The sequence below is a fragment of the Anser brachyrhynchus genome, assembly GCF_964034855.1.
Source record: "Anser brachyrhynchus genome assembly, chromosome: 7".
NCBI classification, from domain to species: Eukaryota; Metazoa; Chordata; class Aves; order Anseriformes; family Anatidae; genus Anser; species Anser brachyrhynchus.
In genome coordinates, this window is record NC_137701.1 from 2,185,898 (window position 1) to 2,208,098 (window position 22,201).

Below are 22,201 nucleotides of genomic sequence, written 5' to 3' on the forward strand. Positions count from 1 at the left end.
CTGTGATCCCATGTAGAAGGAGAGCTTTCTCTGGGTAGCACATCATTTCTTTCCTGGTCTTTCAAGACTTGTGTCAATCATTGCTGCTTTTTTTCCTTTCGTCACATATGTTGACATTTTCTGCACTGATGGTGTGGGTGAGGAAATGGCCTTTTACATTTATTTTTGAGATTTATTCCTGAATCACTCTTACTAAAAACTCTTCATTTGCCTACTCATGCTTTCACTGGAGACCCTAGAAAATGTCAGCACTGAAAACTAACTGTATTATTATTATTAATTTCAATGCAGGGAAGCACAAGGTCAGTTCAGTTACAGTTTTAACCAGGCTGGAAGTGTCTCGCAGTCCAGGTCAAGGAGGCAAGCTGCTTGTGGGTAAGCCACCACAGACACCCAGCTGCTTCTTTCTGCAGTGACTTTTGGTAGAGATGCTGCTAGAAGCCTGAGTACTGACCTGTAGCCCCAGCATAACTTAGCCCAAACTTTTCCCACATGCTTTCTTGTCCTTTGATCAGAAATTTGGTCCTTGGTTGATTTTGAGTCGAATCAAGGAAGCAGCTAGGGAAGTTAGGATATTTGTGCCTACCTTCTTTGAACACTGGAAAACCTGACCTTGATGCAGCCTGGTAGCTCTGGCTGCTGGCGCAGCCTCCCCTGCTCTAGGGTAAGCTGAGCAAAAGTGAAAGGGTCAAGCTGCTAAAAAGGGCTCAGGGATAAGTGACAGAGAATATGTCTGTGATTGCTGCACCAGCTAACTGTCCCTCGAGGGGGTTTGAGTGTGCCAAGGCTAATGCCTTGGTGTAGTAAGCACACTGTTTCTTTAACAGCATAAAAGCACAATGGGAATGGCTGGCTTCCTGCAGATTTTTGTTGTTGTTTGCTTAGCTATGTGAAAATGTATTTGACTAGGAGACAGAGAGAGAGGTTAAAAATAGGACATTAATATGATATTATTTGTTTTATCAAATAAAATGCTTAGAAAATGTTTATCTTGTCTCATGAGAACAACAAAAATAGAGGCTAGCACTTCTCTGTAGTTCTCTGTAACAATCTAAATTGGGCTGGATTCTTGATGCCTCCACAAGTTTTGGGGTGAAATGAAGGAAGTTCTGAGCAGAATTCCTTGTAACCACAAGCACTGGGTGTGCCTGACTGTAGAGCCAAAAGCATCCTTTAATTGTACTGTTTTTCCCCTTCTTATTTGTAGTGGAAGACATTCCCATTTAAGAACCTTAGAAGCTGACATTAAGGGCCAGGTTCTGCCACCCATATTCAGGCTGACATCTGAAACTCTCCTGGTAACTCTGTGGCATTCGAGGGGGCTGGTTGTGCTGTGGAGTGAGGCTTGCGATGTGCAGGGGAGGCAGGATCAGAAACACAGTGTATCACGGCTCTGGGGAAGGATGTGTTATTTGTTAGATTTTTAGAATATGTTCACAGAAGTTGGATTTACTTGTAATGAAGTGAGTTCAGATGTTGCGGATGAGTGAGGGAAAAGGTGGCGAGATACCGTGTCATTCTTCACTTTTCCTTCTTTGTACGAATAAATGCAGCTATAGATGAAAATTCACTGTGAATGGCTGTAGCTCCAAGAATTTCTGTATGTTAGCATTTCTTAAACGAAATAATTCTCCTGGAAAGCTCTGTGTAACATACACAGACCCAAAGAAATGAATAAGAGAAAAAAAATGCAACCAAAAAACCCCAAGTTGATTTTTTTAACAGAAAAAGGAGATTTGCGTATTAATAATTCATGAGTTCTCATTGAACATGCACGAAGAAACAGTGCTATTCAATAGAGAATACTGTCATCTGTCACTGTTTTATTTGACATTTACACTTTTTTTTTTTGCCTGGTACTGTAAAACTTTCTTGGATGGCGTGCTAAGATTATTTAAATAAATAAAAAAAATCCAATGCAGACTTTTCATCTGTACATGGGGAAGACAGTTACTTGCAGTCATAAAGAATGTGTGAGTAAGCTGCAGTGCTGTGTTTTCTAGCACACTAGCCCTAGCTGTTGCCTAATAAGTGGCCCTGTAGATGGGTAGATAAGGTCTCGAACGGATGGGTGAGAGAATGGATGCTCAAATAAATAAAGGGAAGGGTAGGAAAAGAGCAGTGAAAGGCCAGATTTGATGCAGATAAGTGTATACATGCACACAGTGGGCACGCGTGTGTATGCGTGGGGGTGAGTGAATGATAGCTGTTGTGAAGAAAGCTGCCACAAATACATTGCCATTGCTGATTCAAAAATAAATATTTATAAATGGCATTGGGGGAGATCCAGTCACGCAAAAACGTGAGAGAAGACAGGGCATTTAGCACAATGACAATTCAGAGTTAGGTGCACCTTGCAGTTTCTTGCTAATATTAGGCTCATGAAAATCTTTCTGCTCTGTAGGTTAGTTATTATTTATAAAAATCACAGAACCAGCTGATACATTCATAAGCTAATTATTGTAGCAGCTGGGTACACATGGTGCAATATGTCTGAGGCTGTGAAGTATCACAGATTTCTTGGGGCCTGCTGTGGTGGGGGTGTGCTGTTGAAGGCTAGATCCCTTAATCTGATCAGCCAAGCAAATACTTTGTGGGGAAACTGGATTAATATCTCTCTAAATACCATGGATGTGCTTCACCTTCAGAACCAGGCTCCTTTAAACGTGCCATTAGCTTATCTCCTTTGGGGAATTGAGAAGTTCTCAGGTGTCCTCAGGATGACAGGGTCTTTGCCTGGTGCCTCCCTTTGCCAGAAATTAATTTGGTTTGCTCATGTCTGCACACATGGTCACACTGCAGTCTAATCTTTTCCCTAATAGCTCCAAGGTCAGGACCTCGCATGTTGCCAGGCAAATTGAGCGCTACCCTTCTTAAAGACTAATGGCAGCGAGTGCGTAGTCCATAATGAGGCCTGTAGTGTTTCTCTAAGTGATTGTAATGAGTGCTGATTATAACAGGACAGATAAATCAAAATGCAGCCGTCGCTGTTGGGCTAGCTGGGCCAGCTTTGGGAAGCAGAGGTGGCCCGGCCGAGCTGTTCCTGGGCTCTGCCAGATCCAGGTGCCCCTCAGCCCTCGGGAGAGACCCGGAGCCATCCTCCCGCAGGCCTGCCCTGCGCTGGGTGCTGCTCCACCAGACGCGGAGGTGTTGTTTTTATTTGCTGTTAAATGATAGGTCTCTGTGCTGCAGCATCCCTCAGGAGATGTTAAACATACCTGCTTGAAACATCTGAAAGGGTTTGGTTGGAGACTTCCTCAGATCACTGAAAAGCAGGGAGAAACAGGAGCTTATTTTTTCCACAGATGGTTTGTTTTCCATCTCAAAAAATATTTCCTTTGTATGGAGAAACCCCTGCAAACATACAGTGGAGCTGGGAGATTTTTCCCATCTTTTCTCTAAAAGAAAGTTTTAGGGAATTTCCGAGTGGAGAAAGGGGATTGAGGAGAACTGAGGGCAAGGGTCAAACTGAATTAAATTGCGGACATCACCTGGCTGAGAGATTACCCAAATACCAGTCAAAATACTTTGAAAAATATAGATTTTTTCCCTAAGTAAATGATTAGATATCTTGTTTTCATCCTTGCGCCCCCACCCCCACCCCCCCAGCCCTCCTAGTTTATTGCAAGAAAAGATCAGGTCTGCACAAATGTGGCCTCTCACTTGTAAAAACAAGGCAGTGTTGTGTTACAGATTAGTTTATAAATCCCTAGTGGCTTCACAGTTCAGTGCCTACAGCTGCTGCAGATGGGCCTGGGTTTTTGTCTCTTCGCTGTGTTGCAGCCGGCAGTTGAAGGAGAAAATGGAATGATCAGGTTATTAACATGTAGGCCGCAAGGAAGAGGCTGCACAATGAGAACAGCTGGTGTTGCTGTCTTGGCTGATGCAGCGGAGATAATCAAATCTTGCCTTTTTTGGGGGGCTGAAGGCAGAAGACACAGTGGAGAGTGAGACAAACAACAGCTTATGATATTATATATGGGGCTTATAGTGCATGTTAGAAGTTGTCAATGGCTTACAAGTTGTGATACAAAAAAGCAGTACCAAAAAAACACCGCATAAGCCTGTAATGAACCTGTCTGTTCAGCTTGCTCTCATCGGTGTTTGGAAAAACATAGTATTGGCTACTTCTTGTACCGTACAATTTTAACATTGATCAAGTTATCTTTTAGGTATTGTAAGGTGCCTGTCAAAACGGTGTCAAAATGCTGAGTTGCAGCTCGAAAATGATGGGTTATAGAGCTACTAGGTAAAATATTTTGACAGGAGTCAGTAAGGCGCGTTGACAGCATCCTCAGCATTATCTTCTCATTTTCTGTCATTTGCATTGCATCTCCTTGCACACAGGCACAGGAGAGGGATTGCTGTCCCCAGCTCCAAGTGGCACTGGCTGCCAGCAGGCAGGATGGGCTGGCTGCTTCTCTCTCGCAGGTGCAGCAACAGCCCCTGTCCCTGCGTAACTGCTGTGGAGCCCAGGTCACCACCACTCACGCTCAACACGTGGGGCTGTTCTCACCTTACTGCTACTGCCATTTTGCTCTCTGCCTGGCTTTGTTTTTAGGGTGGTTTCCTTTTCCTGAAGTGTCGGTGCTTCCTCCTGCAGTGATCTGAGCTCTCAGCCCCTCTGGAGAGTACAGTCTTAACTTTTTGATGGCATTTCAAACTAACTATAAAGCAACGTAGCAGGATTAAGCTCAATTATTAGGATTGGTAGCTGGCTTTAGAATTATCTCCACATAATGTCTCTCTTGATTTGTATAGTAACTTCTGGAGGGCCCTGTTTGCTTCTTTCCTATTAATACTAGAGGATTCCCTTCCTGTGAGGCTGAATCTTCTATATTAAGTGGCCATTTTTGATTACTTAAAGCTGTCAAGTTTCAGTGGGGTTCAGAGGTGGGGGAGTCACATATAGCAACAGTGGATCAAAGGGCTTTACTTGATAATGTCTTCTTTCAAACACTTTCAGGGGTGGTTGAATTCCTGGTCCTGCAGCTGCAACCCTTTGCATGAGGATTGTTAGCCAAGTGTCAGAGGTTACATCTCCCATGCTCGTGCTCAGATGATGACATAAAGGGACTCTGAAATGGAAGAAGTAGAGATGCACCTTTATTTCAACCCCGGGTTTTATAGGAAAAAAAAAAGATATTTGAGCATTCTGTACGTGGGGTGATATTATGACAGCAGGCAAGATACTGTGCTTCCCAGTTCCTGTTAAACTCTGCTGGTTGTTTCTTTGAATGTTTCTTTACATTGTAGAAAGTTTAATATATCCTGCATTTGTTAAGACCAAAGGGTGGCTGAGGATAGGGGAGGTTTCTGTGTGAGATCTGAAAAGTAAAACTAGCAGCACAGAGCTTTAAGTCTAACTGACGTTCCACTCACATTTGGTTCCTCAGTGCTCAGTGAATTAACTGTGCTGACCCTCCTGTTGCAGGGCTGGCTGTGTGAGCTACTTCGCTGGAAAGAAAACCCAAGTCCAGAAAACCGCACCCTCTGGGAGAACCTCTGCACCATTCGCCGCTTCTTGAACCTCCCTCAGCATGAGAGGGATGTGATCTATGAGGAGGAGTCCAGACATCACCACAGCGAGCGTATGCAGCATGTTGTCCAGCTCACTCCTGAGCCTGTGCAGGTCAGAGTGCTAACATCCTCTCAAGGAGTTTTTGTGGGGAACAGCTGTCAGGAGTAGAGAGAAGCAACTGTTTCCAGCTTCCCTCTGATGTGCGGGTTGAGACACACTGATTTTCACCTGTCTGTAGAACTGCATGCAAGCCACAGTTCTCAAGTCCTGAGCTCACTGTGTGTATATTGCAGCACGTGTGTTGAGAATGTGTGCACGGTCATGTTGGTGGCTCAAGAAAGGATATGTGACAGTCTATGCCAGCAACAACATTAAGGTTAGTGGTAGCAATATTTTGGAGCTCCCTTAGTGTCAGTAGTTGTGTTGTGGCTGAAACAATTTAGTTGCCTAAAGCTCCCAACATTTGGAGGAGTACAAATACGTTCCTCAGCAATAGCATGAGAAGCGTGCAGTTAGGGAGAATAGGAGTGGGGTTTCATCAGCTGTTCCTTCTCACAGAACATGAGCACCCCTGATGCCTGCTTTCTGACTGTGACCAACCCGCAACAGCAGCCATAGCTCCTCTATAGTTTCTGTATCAACCTTATGTACATCCCTAATAACTTCTGAGGGATATCACAAAACTGAACATCTCATGGTGGTCAAAAGAGGCTCAGGACTGGTCTGAAGTGAGAGCTGGACTTGGAAACTTAAGAGATCCTTTCTTCACTTTGCATTTTTTGTGATCCCGTAATTTAAAATGTTTACTGGTTTCATGGGGGAAAGAGAGATTGTGAATTGTTACTTGTACTTTGGTCATGGCACCAAACACTAGAGCAGTTCTTAGTCTGAAGTCTCTCTGTTAGGTGTTGTTTTAAAAATTAACTAAAATGAACAGTGGTATTCTACTGCAAAGATCTTCCAGCTGATGGCAAGTGTCATGAAGTCAGTGAGACCAGCACACAGTGGAGGAAGGGACCAGGCCAGTAGTGGGAGGAACCTTCCAGAGAGGTTGATGGTTGGGTGGGCTGGCTCTGGGAGCAGCATGGTGGCTACAAGTTATGAAGAAGCTTTTTATTCTTCTGCTTGTTTTATGTAGCTATTATTTAGGTCACCAGCGTTCTTTGGTGGTACTTCCAGAGAATGGGGCAGAAAGCAAAGAAGTGTTACGGAAGAGCACAGATTTGGCATTTCATACAGAAAGGCTACTGTGGAAGGAGGACAAAAGGTTGATAAATGACAACAGTGAGGATGTAGGGAGGATGGACGTGTGACAGTTCATGAAGCTCAAGAGAACTCTGTGGGCAGAGGTTGGACGACTGAGAGGGGACATGTTTGTTCAATCCAAAAATCTGAGGTGACACCTTCTGTGGCACAACATCCTCTTGAATTGTCACTGTGCCTCAGTGCCACTTGCCTGATCCCATTGCATGGCCATTCTCGGTCATCCATACTGTGTTTCTCTCTGATAATCTCACAGTTCCTTCTCCCACCTTCACTCTCGCCATTGTTGTTTGATCACAGCTTGCACTGCTTTGTTACTCTTGCTGTGAACCTTGGCATTCAGCCTCTATTCTTTGTCTCTGCTCTTGTTCTGCTGCTGCTAGTACTGCTGCCAACAATCTAATCACCTTTTTCCAAAGGTGGTGGTGGTGGGGTTTCTGTCTTGTAGCCCTGCCCCTTCTGAAACACCTTTTTCTCACCCAGATTAATTATTGCCTAGTTCAGTCTCCTTTGTCTCTTCTGCTACTGACTTCCTCCTTGCTCTCCATTCTGTCTTTGCCTGGAAGAAAAAAATGTGGTTCTTGGGGTTCAGATTCTCAGAGTGGTAAAATAGAGGAAGTGGTGTAAGTAATTAATGTTGCAAGTTTTGGCTTCTATGTTCCCAAAAGTCTGTGAGATCTTGGAGGCAAGGAGCTACAAAGGGTAAAGGGCTGAGCTGACATGTGGGAAGATGACTAGACTTGTGTAGATTTTGAACAAATTAACCCAGTTCTGGTGCCCACACCAAGTAGGAATATCCTCTAAGGGACAGTTTGAAGAAAAAGTTTCCTTGAGCTCTTGTTGGTGACCTTGATGATTAGCCTACTTTCCAAAGTCTTCTGCACATCACTTTTCTGTGCAGTGCAGGTTGGCTCTTCTGAGTGACACGTTACACTGGGTTGGAATGGGATGCATTTGTATTTGTCAGCAAGTTACAAAGCCATGGATTAATTATTTATTACAGTCAAAATATGAAAAATGAAGAAAAATAAATGGAACCAGCTGGCAACTACATACAGTAAAACTCTAGAGACCCTGATATACGGTTGATACAGCAGGCTTGTGTTTTGGGGGTGCTGCATTTTAGAGCTATGTTTGCCCATCCAAAAACCCCAGTAGGCTTCTGCATGGCACGCTACCAGTGCAAGACACAGGAGGCTTGCTGTCCACCTGCTCCCTACTGTCAAATGATACCCCGCACCAAGCAATTTTTGTGTAGTTTTCAGTCTCTGGGACTTGAATTGTTCCAGGCAGCAAGGTTTGTTTTTTGGCTTTGCTGCAAGGGTCACTATTAGGTAATTAGCCATGAAGAATCAATGACAGCAGCAAGAGACGTAAAACTGAGGTCCTCACACTTAGAGTCAATGGAGATTTTGTGACACTTTGCATAAGGGTAGGGGTCTTGGGCTCAACTCCTGGCCAAACTCCAGGCTGAGTAATTACATTCTGCCTGTCTAAAATTCCCCCTGTACCGTCAAGTGGGAAAGCAACTCGCATTTCCTTCTCAAAGCAGTGGCGGGTGCAGAACGTCTGCCGTGGTGCCTGGCTGCATTTTAGCAGGGGGTGGAAACATCCAAGAGCTGCAGTCACTGACCTACTTCACTTTGCAGACTTTTCTAGTGAAAAATGCACTGTAAATGAAGCCCTTACCTGCAGCCTTGATGTCAAGATGACAGTCCTTTGAAGAAGCCCTGAGTAGCAGCACCGTAAATAACAGCAGGTGTAGTGCTGTACCACTGAAGCAGGCAGGGGTCTCTTACCTCTGCTTTCTCTCTCTGCTCACCCTCTTCTTTCTCTCTGTTCTGAAGGATTTGACGTGTGCAGTAATTTGAGCCTGATGCTTGAATCTCCTGCTCCTCAAACTATGAGACTGGGAGAGCCTGAAATCAGGGTGCCCCATGCTGCTGCCAGAGCTCCCTGCCAAGCCAACTGAGCCCTCTCTAGGCTGGAAACCCTCTGTCAGGCTGAAGGACTTGGAAGAAACTCCCAGCTATCATCACAAGAGGCACAGCCAGGCTAAAGATATCAAGTAGATCAATTCCAGACTTTTCCAGATACAGACTCTTGGAAATGGCAAATATTTTATTGTGATGAGCTTTGTGTAGTTCATGTGTTGATTTTGGGCTTGGGTGAGGGAATCACCCCAAAGCCAGGTATGGTTTCTGTACTGTAGAGGCAAGGTGTGTGCAGTGGAGCAGTTATTGTACTACTGCAGAAGATCAGCTGGACTGAGAGTGGTTCTTGGTGTTTAAAGGATTGTTGTTTCTGTTGTGGCAGGTTCTTGCCCTCTGTTCTGTATCGCTTGCCCTGTTTAGTTTTAGGCTTGGTGCTTTACAAAAAACATTTTTTTTTTGTCTTCCATTAGATTTTTCCTGTCAGCCATATATTAAGCCATTTAATTAAATATTTTCCTGTTTCTGAAATGAAAAATATCTATCGTGGAAGCTTAGTGCACAAGGAATTCTTCCCTGCACACTTGATTTATTTGTTATTGTGCTGAGGAGTCATAAAAGCTGAGCCCTGTGGAGCTCTGTGACATGGCTGTATTTGCTGGCAGCATCGGGTGTGACCATATGGATGTGCTGGGGCACGGATTTTCCTTCTCATGCCAGTTGCAAAGCATCCAGCCTACACCTACATGTTGCTGTGCACACAGGCATAGATCACTACAGCCATACGCTTGGCTTTTAAGGACATTCAGGTGTGCACTAAGTGGCTGTTTCTCTCTCCTGTTCTGTTCAATGTGTTGCAATCATCAAGTGCTGCTATGGGACTAAGGAAACCTGCGAGCTTGTGCCTAGCTGGATATCACAAGGAGTCCACCTTTGATGCCCAAGTCGCGGGTTTCTAGAGGATGGGAGGGTATTCTGGAAAGCATTTTTATATTTTTGTCCTGTTCCCACCATCACATGTGGGATCCTGGCTGAAACTTCTATCTAGCCTGGCTCTTCTTACACAGATCTGCTGGACAGACTGCGTGTAAAGCAGTTCCTTTGCAGCAAGCGGTCCTCACGCTTCTGTGTTTAGTTCCCTGCTCTGCAAAGGCAAGGGTTAGTTACCCTGTCATACTTTCCATCCCTTGCTAAATTCCGTTGTTTCCAGGCTGTTCGCTGGCATTGGACATTTCTGGCGTGTTAGCGCTGCGAGGTGCCTACAGACCCCTTCCTGCTGCTGGCCAGGGATTTGGTGTTTGTTACAGATGTGCTGGGACACAGTAAATCTAATTTCCCTCCCTTCTCCCAGTACTCGTCTGCTGTGTCCAAGGTGACTACCCCGGATAATAACCATCTTGCCTGGCACTTTAATATAGTGCTAATTCATTGTTAATTGCTGGGACAGAAAAACCTGACTCAGTTGGGAAAATGATGAATCAAGCTGTTGTCTCTGGAGTGTTAAGGTGGATAAGCCAGTTCTCCACAGTAATGAGCCCCCACTGTCGCAAAGTACCTACTATTCGGAAAGCAGGGAAACCTTGCTTTTCATTTGCTGCATAAGCTGTCAGATAGAAGCTTATAGGTACGTATCGATTTAAAAGGAGTCAAATGTTGACTTTAAAGAAACAGGAATGGTTTTCCCATGCTTTCTGATACTCTGTTACTTTTGTCACTTTTTAAAAATGACATCCCTCCACCTTTTTTTTTTTTTTCCTCAGGAGCTTTGATTTAGACAAATCTGGCAATTTGTAATAGTTCAGATCATAAATCATGAGGGAACATTAGTAAATAAAAGAAGGCATAGCAGAAAGCTGTAGGAAAGCTCTTTTGTATTGTATGTTCACTGCAAACATTGTGGTCTTTCTTTAAATATGCAGAAAATAACACACCACAGAAGTAAATGAAAGACTAATTTTGTCATTTTGTGAGGGATGGAAGGGAACAAATATTTTAGAAATGATAATGAAATACAAAACAGTAGAACATATACCCCTAGTAAAAATGGGTCAAGGCAAGTGGCGATGGCAATCCAATAAAACTAATTTCATATTCTCTTTCTAGAAGTAATAAAGAAGGGAATGAACACCACAGTGGTGCTTCCTAATGAAATATCTTATTCTAAACAACATCTTAGAGTTCATGGGTCATAGAATACATAGTATGCAGATGGGGAAAACACTGAGGCTTAAAATTTATTTTCTTAAAAAATAATATTAATAATACTTGGGCAGTCATAGATGATGAATGAAACAAAGCTGTGTTATTCCACAGAGGAACATAGTGTGCTTAATAATCTATAGGATGATATACACAGTGAGTTTTCACCATGTTTGTGTGTACTACAGCAGTAGATTTCACATACTGGAAGTCATGACTGGGTTGTCTGTGAAACTCAGGCAAAAACTATTTTCCCAAACCATGCTTAGCTCTCTGTTTGACTTGGTGCTTACTGTTTTATCTAGACCTTTTTTTTGGGGGGGGGGGACGTGGGGGGCAGCAGAGAGGGGGACAGACAGAGTGAGAGGGTCCTATGGTTCATTCTTAATGTCTGCAGTTTCTTACATTTGCTTGTTGGCCATTTCTCTGTGTCCAAAAGTCAGACCATAAATGATACCCACTGCTTTTTGTTTCCACAATCTCCTTTACTCCATGGTTGGTGGTGATGTCTGCTCAGACCCAGTGATCAAGAACAGTAAGATAGGTTGTACCCAGCAAGCCCAGATGGACTTTTAGAGGTATTTGTATCACAGGTTTGTTCATTCCACTTGGAAAGTTCAGAGCTTTGTTTTAAGTGGACTGCACCTGGACTATTTATTTTCTCTTTCATTTAGAGGTAGAGGGGAAAATTTATGTCAGAACTAGATATGTCAATTTGGGGAGTGGAGAATACCTTCCTCAATTGTTACGTTTTCTGGAGCTCTGTTCTCTCTTTCTTATCAAAAGTAGACAATAACAGTCTATTTTGGTATCTCCTTTCAGTCTAATTGAAAAACCACTGAAATTGGAGTGACTCCCTGAAAGGCTGAGTAGATGCATTGGGCCGTTTAGAAGATGTGGCCATATCCCAGCAGAAAGCAGTACGTGTAAACCTCTCCAATGTCTGCTGTCTCTGGACTGCTCTCTTGTACTGCTCCAGTAACACGTCCTGGAGTCAGACATGCTGCGTTTGGTAACAAAAGCTGGGGCTTCATGCTCTGTTTTTCCATCCCAATGCACACTTGCTAGTTGCACCTTCTGGTGCCCACCATTTTCTTGACAGACTGCGGTAGCTCAGGAGCCTTGCACAAGTTTTGAGAAAGGCAACAAGAGCATGTATACGACAATGAGCCCCTTATATTAGACTCTGAGGTATTCAATAGAATTTCTTATGATTGATAGTTATTCCAATTGCAGTGGAAAGCCACCGAGCTTTGACTGCTATAGCCAAAACTACCTACTGCGCCTTTTCAGCTGTTTCTCTTTAGTGTGGATATCTAATGTGGCTGAAAAGTGCTGCTGATTTTTATTAACTTTAAGCTTGTGATTCCGCTTATAATGATAGTGAGGACTGCACTCAAATTAAAGCAATACTGCTTCTGCTCTGAAATTAATTTAGTTTATTATTCTATTTAATCCTAGAAATGGGAGATCAACCAGATAGTTCTTTTGTTGTTGTTGTTGTTTTTTGTCTTGTTTTGTTTTGTTTTATCTGAGGTGGCAATTTTTGTTCTGCCAAAGTTGTCTCCTGTGTAGCAGTCATCAGTACATTAAAATACTGTGCAGCTTTTGGTATTAGTTCAGACTCCTGGAGCTGTGAGGCCACCTCTGTGCCACCTGCTCCCAGACAGCTTTCGTTTGGTGCAGGATCAGCTGAGAGCAGGGACAGGAGTGAGGTGGGACTCGGGAGGGAGGGAGCTGTCTGCCTGGCTGGCGTTTGTGCAGGGCTGCCCTGGAACAGCTCTGCTCCTGCTCCCCTAGCTCCTACAGAGGGTTGCGCAAGGCAGAAATCCGTTTAAAATCTGAATGTGTGGATTTAGTACTGTGGAGACTTGGCAGGAATCAGCAGGGTGGTGGTTTGCATTGATGTTGCTCTGACAGGTCGTCTTTTTAGCAAATTACATCACTGTTGCTTTGGCCCCTGCTGTCTAACCCTTTTTCCTTTCACACACAATTTGATCAGATTTAGCCCTTGTTTCTTCCAGTGCTGGCCCTGTTATAAATGCTAAGCTGCCAGTGTTGTAAAGAGTCATGGTAGGTTGAGGATGAGCAAACATCCAGAGCAAGATTACTAAATAAAGCTCTTTAAATTCACGTAACCTTTGAAGCTTGTGCTGGCTGGCAGCAGGCAAATCTTGAGGCTGGCTGAGCCTCCATTCCACTTATGTTGGAAAATTTTGCAGTTAAAAACATTGCTCTTTTTCGTTTCATTTTTATGTTCCCTGAATGCTCTCTGTTCCTCACATTTGTATATAAATGGTAATATCAGGCTTTAGAGCTGTGTAAGTGTTTATAGGCTATTGGTTGTAGGCAGCGTTTTATTCTCAGGCTCTACACAGAAATCTTAGAATAAGGTTAGAGCCCCAGATCATTGCAGCTGGCCTTTGTGTACAGATAGGCAATTATAAAAATTACATGGGGAGGGAAACAATATTGTACTGTGCTGTCACAGTACATTGCACTGTTTGTCCCCCAAAGATCTCAGAGAGCAAGTGAGCTGCTCTTCCTCCCATGTTGCACAGCATCCCCTGAGGAAACTGTGCAGCTTCTGGGCAGTGCTGGGAATTAGGCTATGACAGAGCAAGAAATAGATGCTTGGTCTTCCTGCCCTGGGCCACTCTTTTCAGAAGTTCGTTGGTGCAGACGTTTTCCTCTCCCTCTGCCTCTGCCTCTGCCTCTGCCTCTGCCTCTGCCTCTCCCTCTCCCTCTCCCCTCCCCTCCCCTCTATGGTTGGAAATACCCAGAGAGTGCTATATGTGCAGGAATATACTTTTTTCAGAGATAGTTTGCTGTGTATGTATGTTGTTCCATGTTTGTATGGAGTTTTATAGGAATTACAGATTGAAACAGGAAATGTTTCTGTGTGTATGCACTATTCTCACACATCAAGTATCCAGAAGTACAGTAGCACATATTTTTTCTCACAGTCATCTATGCTTACAGTGTTTCAAAGGATATTCCAAAATATCTTGGCACAGACAAAGTGAAGCTGTTTGCAAGATCCCTAGCTGTGGAACAACAAAGGCTACATTCTGAACACACATCACACATGACTTTAATAAAAGTCTTAAACAAAAATCAGATAATGTATTTAGAAAATTAAATTTCACTATTTATGATGCTACTCACATGAAAGGAAGTAGGTGTCCCCTTATGCCTCCTTTCCAGTGTCTTTTTCTCCAGTTCTGCTCACTTCTTCATATTTTGAATTAGAACATAAAAAATGCGTGCTTAAATACAAATAAATACATTTTAAAGCCACTGACCAGTAATTTAGGACCAACTCAAATTGCAGTACCTAACTTCAAAAGGTCTTGGTGTCCAGAAACCAAGGAATACAAGCACATATAGGGTGTCTCTCATGGACCATTCGGAAGTTCGAAACATCTAAAATCATAAACCTCTTAGCAGTACATATGGCAAAAAGGATGTGGTAAATCGCAGAACTTACCCTGGATAGTATAGACCCAGCCATCTCATTAACTTCATGTCAAAAAACATTCCTCGGTTTCCAATTCGGACCAATTTTAGTTTTATGTTATTTGTACTGTCATAGAGCAAAATAATGTTGACATCCTTGAAATTCCTGGTTGTTTTTTCTCAAATTTATGGTTTGGGTTATTCTTTAATTAGACCATGCCCATTTGATCCAAGGCACATGGACAGAGAGGACTATGAAGAGCCACCTTCTTTCCTGCCACAAATCCCATCACATGAGTGTTGAGGAAAGAAAGCACATTCTGCAAAAAAGCTTAATGCAGATCTGTAGTTTGTACAGGTTTTTAGCAGAATGATATGGCTAAGTCTCTTGGTTAGGTTTGGAAAACGCTGGTCTCTTCAATCTTGCTTGCAAAAAGCTTGGCAACCCTGACTTCTTTTTACTTGTTGGGGTTTTGGTAATTTTTAGATTTGAAACATGCAAGAGATTGCAGAAGTATACTACTACAGGATACAATAGGTTTGTGCCTGTGAGGAGGAATAGCTCACTCCTCTTCTGTGCTGTGCTGAGGAGAGCTGTGCTGGCAACTGCAAATCCATCCGGTTGTAGCAGAAAGAAAGAGACACGCTAAAATTCCAGGACTCAACAGGCCCCGTAAAAAGATCTGTCTGGACAACACTTCACTAGTTAAGTGCTAAGTTATTTTTATTATTTATTTCCTCATCTATTTTTTTCCTCGTACTGAACAAGCAGGAAATATCTTTGTTCTTTCATTTTAGGAGTGAGATAAATGTATTCCCTGCAGTGCTTGAAATTTTAATAATCCATAATAAATAAAATCATATCTAATAGCATAACTGCTTTCAATTGGCAATGTGATCTAGATGCATTGCAATGGCAGAAACATAAATAGCTGCAGCCTCTGAAAGCCTACTTCCTATTTGCTAAATATACTTGGCTTGCTTTAAATTCCTTTGTGTGCAGTCATTAATACAATCCTCTTTGACAGCATTTAATTAAAGTGCTTTTCTCTATTAAATTCATTAAAACTTTTTTTTTTTCATATATATACAACTGTTTCCCAGACACTGAATGTTAAGAACCTGTAGGCCTCTCTTTAAATAACTTCTCTCTTCTTGTTGTAAATTGTTAATTAAATTTAACTTAGACTGTTTAAAGATGGCTTGGAAAAGAAAGCCAGATTTCAGGATATGGTCTCAATCATGTCTGATTTTTTTTAACACAATTTTTTCCATGTACTTATAGACTGCATGTTATATTGTTTATGAACGTTGCTCTGCATTGAAGCTGGAACCAAGCAAAGAAATATCCTAAAAAGCTTCGTTCCCATCTCACTTCAAAAATTTGCATCTTTTTTTGTGCACTTTTGTAGCCTAAGAGTATGTGTGTGGAGGAATAAGGAAGGAGGAGCTGTTTAGTATTAATAGATTATTGACAGTTTAATGTCTTGGCACCTAGACAGCCCATAAGGTATAATAAACAGGAAGCTGTCTGATGGGAGAGCAGTCAATAGTGTATTCAATCAGAACCTTTCAGTTAATTGCTGGTTGACCTCAGAGATTTCCTTTAAGTGAAACTGTCCTTTGCTCAGATCTCATCTGGTTTTCAGGGTTTAATTTGAGAATGCCCTTTCCATATGGTAGCTTAAGCATACGTTCCTGGTTGGATTTTTGCTTTGCTCCCATGCACGGCATTGCAAGAGCCAGCATCTGTGTGGAGCTGTACAGTACACGTGGCCGTGTGTTGCATGTGTGCAACCCCTCTGAGGGCTGCGAGCATGGCGGGGAGGCGGGAGTGGTGCTGGGGCCCTCGCAGTCCCAGTGCCTGGCTCACCACATCCACACAGAAGCGTGCCGGGGCCATGCCAGGCTCTGGTAGGGGCTCCCTGCTGCCTGGTGAGGCTGGTGGCATGCAGGTGGCACCCCACGGCCTGGGGCTGGGGCCAGTGGGCCCAGGCCGGCTGTCCTCTCAGCCCTGGTGGTACAGCGCGGAGCTGGACTGCCAGCAGGCACAAGCACCACAGTTAAGGCAGACAGGTTCGTAAACCGATGGCAGGGGCATTTTCAAAGCAGCTGAGCTGTTTCCCAGTGTTTTGGGTAGAGCTCGGCACAGCTTGGTGGCTGGGTGTGCACAGTGGTGTTAGGAGACCTGACCTGACCTGTGCAGGTAAGCTATGCCACAGCCCCAGGAGAGGGCTGGCACCACTGCAGGTGAGCCATGTGCGCACATTCCCCTGGTTCTCAGCACAAGTGCAAAACAAGGCTCATTTGTACTTATTTTCCCTAATTTCTGCACTTAGCCATTCTAATTTTTTCGGACTACATATCTTGATGAGATCTAGATAAGCTACAAAGGCAAGCAGGCAGGAAACCGCATGGGCAGTCCCTGACCCTGACTAGCTGGAAACCATCTGCTTATTTGGGGAGGGAGCCTACATGGTAATCTTTCCTAGCAAGTCTTCTGTGTTTGGGTGTTTCTTCATTTCCCTCCAACTGTTGACTTCGAGTGTGTGTGTTTTCCCGAAGTGAGATGAGGGAGGGTCAGCTGCAGCAGCCCTTGTTGGCAGCAAAGGGGTTTGTGTTTGCCAGTGGCAGCAAGTACAGCCTCGTGAAGGAAATGCTTTTGTACCAGACCTGGTTTAATTTACATTTCATTCAGTCAGGAGACTTTTTTTTATTGTCTCTAGATCTTGCAGTGATTTTGTCTTTTAGCCACTTATCATGCATTCAGACTGTGGTTCGCTGAAAGGAGTATTATTACTTTTAATCTCTGATTTTGCCCTGGGTTTCATTCATTTCTGTGGTTGTCTTTGTCCATCGGCACAGAACAAACTGCTTATGGCTTTTAATGGTCTGATTAGCACTGGGGAAGCATTGCTGACTTGGAGTAATGTTACTCCTGTTGTCCCCTGGTTTAGATGAGATCAGGCTTCAGAATGCCATATTGCTCTGTTTGGGATTCATTTGAGTTTAGTCTGGTTCCCAGACAGGTAGGTTGTAAATTTCTTGGGTTCAAGAGTGTCAGAAAGGTGAGGGGGAATAGTCTTGATGACACCTTTTCCTGGGGTGTTTGAATGATAAGAAAGGCTTTGATCCATTCTTTCTGGAGAGAATGGAACTAAATATGGTGAGATGGACCAAAACTAAGGATGAGTTCCCACATAAATGTGTGTCCCTTTGGTCATCAGCTGTAACATGCGCTCCTTGTGCTGAGAAGACTCCAGCCAGAGTATATTCAAAGGTACTTTATGGCTTTTATCAGACTTACTGACCAAGCTGCTAATTCCATAGATGAAATTACTCCCACATGCAATAAGAATCATAAGCTGTATTGGATTTTGAGATATGAAAGATTCACATCCAGTTCCCTTTATAAACTGTGTTACATTTCATTCCTTCCCACCAGTATTGCCCTTTGTAATTGTGACCGCGAAGTTCATAGGTAGGTAGATGGCTGTGAGCCTCTATTACTTGGGTGGTACAGCCTAGAGCTACGTAAGTGCTTGAGCTAAGTTTAAGAGGTTGCCGACATTTCTGAAATATTGAAAGAAAAAAATGTTGGTGCTTTTAAAGTTGTTATTTTCAGTTAAAATAGGAAGGAAGAGAAAAAAAAAAAAGGTTTGTAGCAGTTAAGAGCAACATAACGCTTTAAAGGAAAATGGAAAGGAAGGATTTGAAGGGCAAAAGTTGCTCTGAATAAAAGCTGCCAGATTTTGCTGTTTCGTGAAGAATGCCTAAATGACTGCTTGAACTTTGTCAGAATATTTCCCCCTTCCCCAGGCAAATGGCTCAGAAAAGCAGACTTTATTTAAGCAATACTTTGATGTCACTCAGTCAAAACTTTTGACTGAAACAAAGATTTTTGACTGAAAAATGCTGCATAATTCTAATCTTAATGAAGAGAAGAATGGCGTTTTGCATTTCTAGCAAAAGTCTGGGGCTCCTTACACACAGACCTATATAAGCTGCAGGCTTCTGTTAAGTTTGATCTTTCCTCCACAATTAGATGTGTGTAGCCAAGCAAGGGCTGGGCGTTCAGCAGAGCTCTCCCCAGCAGGCAGTGGAAAAGCCAGAGATGGCTACAACACAATGTGTTTTTCTGTTTTGTCCTACTATAACGTTGCTGGCTATATAGTAAACTATTTTATTAAAAATGAACAAGTACCTTTTATTTTCCAACTGCATATATTTTCTGGTACTGTGAAGATAAACTGCAGGTGCTGCTGGTAGGAGACTTTCCTTAAAACCTTTTTCTTCCAGCATCCATAACCCGCAAAATATAGGCACAGGTCAGAGTAGCGAACCTTCAGAAGCAGTTATGCCAGCGTAGCTTCCTCGCTCTCCCAGACGTACCCACCTTTAACAGAGTGTTACCAGGAAGACACAGGATTTCAGATCTAATTCTCCAAGGCCTCCTGTCCTCAGTGCCCTAATCTATGGGGCAGAGTGTACTTTGGTCATTTGATTTTTATTTACCCAGTTTCAAGCTAAGGGTATAATAAAGCACATTATGCCCGTTGCATGTGTGGTAATGCTGGATATTTTGCCTTTTACTATGGTAGTTGATTATAATGCAATTTTTAAGACTTACTTTCTAAAAAAAGGAATATTTATACTTTTATGTGTTTGATTCACACAGTATAGTTTGCTCAAGTCCTGTTATTAAGTACATTGGTGGTTACGTCTAGAAAGCAAAAAACATGCTGAGTAGTGTTTTATCAGCACAAATCTACTATTTTCACTAACCATAACAGTCAGGTTCTCCTGACTTGTAACTACCCCCATTGTAAAAATTAACAGTACAGTTGGGTATTCCTGGAACCCCAAATAGCCATCTGTGAGGACCTAAAACAGTTTGATGGGACAAATAATTAACCGTCCCTCCAGAATCCAGTGTCTAATCCAAACATATCCTTCCTGAAATAATTCAGTGCCTATCTGAGTAACTGGAAACAGCATGATTATAGTGGCGCCATTCATGCCACCACAGTTAGGGGTTTAGAGATTGACCCTAAGGATTGCTTAGTTGGGGCTTCTCAGAGAAGATCTCACCCAGACTACCCGCAAATGCTCCTCTGATTTTTCAGATGAAAAGGAGAACATGTGTAGTGTTAAAAACAAAATGCAGAGGATACCAGAAGTATTTTGTCTGAAGTAAAGCAAATCAAAAAGCCTTTTGTTACTTCCTTAGTTCCTGTGGCATTGTGCCAGCTCCTCGTTAGGATTAGCAGGGTTGGGACAGGGAAATTCAGTATCAATCTGAAATTTTTGGCAGACCCTCCCTTCTGCTGCACTAAGCTTAGGCTCCATTTGGAGGCTGCCAAGCTGGGCTCTGCATGCAGTAGCACCCCAGTGAGCCTTGCTAGGGCTGCAAGAGAAAGCAGGGAAGTGCCAAGTCAGAGGCCCACAAAGCTCACAGTTGTGTTCTGAAGAAGGTAAGTGTTAGCTGGAAGGGTCTGGGGCCCTCAGTGCACATACACTTGTGTTCAAAGTCCCTCTTGGGTGGGACGCCAGTTAGCGTCACCATGTAGAAGAACATTCCAAACCTTTATGGGGCTGTTACATTTTCCCTTGTGGGGTGAGGCTGCCTCGCTACTGCAGGTTACAGGCAAGAGAAGCTTTTGCTGGCTTATTTAAGGCCGGCAGAGTTCTGCCTGCCTGCTGGGGGATGCAGCAAGCAAGCCAGCCCTCGTGCCAGCTGTGCTGGCCATGCCCCATCCCCAGACAATGGAGCCATCCATCACCGATGCCTTCAGGAGAGAGTCTGCAGAGGCGTTGTGCAACGCTTCCTGGACACATTGGCCTCTCTGTCACCAGCACCCTGGCTTGTGCCAGCAGAAGCCGGACTGAAGCCGGCCGGTTGTGTATTTATACAGTAGGTATGTGCTGGCTCCACCTGTGGGCTAAATAGTATTTGTTTACAACACTTCCAGGCTGCAGCTAGATACTTGAGAAAGGGATGGATATTCACTATTGTGCAGTTACTATGCAGTTAAGCTAAGAATCTGGCTTAAACCAGCCAAAGATGGGAAATGCATAGCTAATCCACTAACGTTCATCAGCATGAGCTCATTTATGCTAGCCCATAAAATCAGCCAGTTCTCAGGCACTTGCACAGCAATGAAAGTTGTGCCTGTGCTTTTGTGGGAAGAGTTGTGTTAGCGTTCGAGAGAGAACAGTTACCCCAGGAAACACCGGGACATTGCTCTGCATTGTCAGAGTTTTGTGATTTATTTTTTTAATATTATACAGACAAAATAGTGGCTATTGTGTAGGCACGTGCTGTCTATTAGCAGAGATCAGGAAAGGGAAATAAACCACGCATTACTGAAGAATAAGATCATGATTGTGGTCAAGTGATGGCAGAATTTTTTTTCCCTTTGTCAAGCTGATTTGTAAACATTCTTCAAACAACTGTGCAGATAGCAGCTCCACAGCTCCAGGAAAGAAAAGCAAAGATGAGAACAGATTCCTACGCACAGATGTTTTACAGTAACCTTAAGACCTGTCCAAAAGTTATCTGGTCATCTCCAGTCATCACTGTGAGCTATGCTGCACATGCAGCCTCTTAGCAGCGCATTGTAATCAGGCTGTAATTTACGTTTTATCTCCAGTGATGATAGCACTTAAAAATGTTTTGTGGTGTATTTGCTCTTTGATGCATGCTAAGCTCCTGGTAGCATTAAAGGGAGCAGCGTGTGTGGGGGGTGCAGGGAGCAGACACCTTCCCTCCCGCCTGTAAGTCAAGATTAATTGCATTGTGCTAATGCTTATGCTGTCACTTTTGTGTGGTGGCAAATGCAATACACAACTGAAAGTTTAACTATTTTTTCAAATTTTCATTTCTTTGTTATCTCTTTTGACTCTTTTTGACCATTTTTGATAGTTTGATCCTGGAGGAGAATTGCAGGATTGGACCACTGTTTCAGAGACAGGGTATTTTTTCAGTGCTTGCCATATTTTCAGATCACTGTCTATTTCCTGCCCTTAAGCAACACGACTGCCGTAAAGCAAAGAGAAGCATGTGGAGAGTGTGCTCCAAAGATGTTGAAATGTGTCGCTTCAACCAGTTCACATTCCAGTCTGGAAAACAAACTTGCCTTTGAGTTTGAATTCCCTGTGGAACTCATTTCTTTCTTCATATTTCCTTCTTATTCCCCTTTTTGCGTGGCTCAGAGAAAGAATTGTACCTCAGAGCTGGGAGATTTAGGACATAGCGTTTGTCTGATCCAATATTCTGGCTTCAGTGGTGGTCAGTAGCAGATGAACAGTGGCAGGAAAGATCTGAATATTCAGGAATTTTTTTTTACTGTGTGAATGCTTTGTCTCTGCAGCTAAATAGGACCCAGGGCTCCTGGGTTACAAGCTGTTCTAGCCAACAGCTCATAAAGATTTGGTCTGGCTTGCATGAGATGGGGCACATCATATCACAAACATGTATTATAATTATCTGTAATAATGGTGTTTACCCTTGTGAAGCAATTACTAAACTGCATTGGAAAATGCACAGGATGTGCTGTTAGTATTTGAGTCACAAAATTAAAAGAAGCTTGGACTGAAGTTAGATGAAAGTGAACATATTTATCCATGTCAGACTTCCTACCATTTTGCACTCTCATATTGATTTCTTTTGACACAGTCTTCTTTTATTGAGTACCATATATATATTTTTAAATCCCTTACTGATAACAGTACCTGCTAAGGGCAATTGTAAAAGGAAACTAAAGTATATTAAACCTGCCTGAAGTCAAAATGTAATCTAACACCTGTAGTCTGCAATTTGTCATCA

General features: G+C 43.1%; 1 protein-coding gene across 3 annotated transcripts in view; it reads left to right on the forward strand.

Annotated features, from left to right (window-relative positions):
- Window positions 1-22,201, forward strand: part of SATB2 (SATB homeobox 2) — a 135,967-nt gene that overhangs the window by 104,391 nt on the left and 9,375 nt on the right. For all 3 annotated transcript variants that reach the window (XM_080599932.1, XM_080599931.1, XM_080599933.1), the window contains one exon: window positions 5,435-5,632. In XM_080599932.1, coding sequence (XP_080456058.1) covers window positions 5,435-5,632 — 198 coding nt within the window. The remainder of the gene's footprint in view (window positions 1-5,434; window positions 5,633-22,201) is intronic.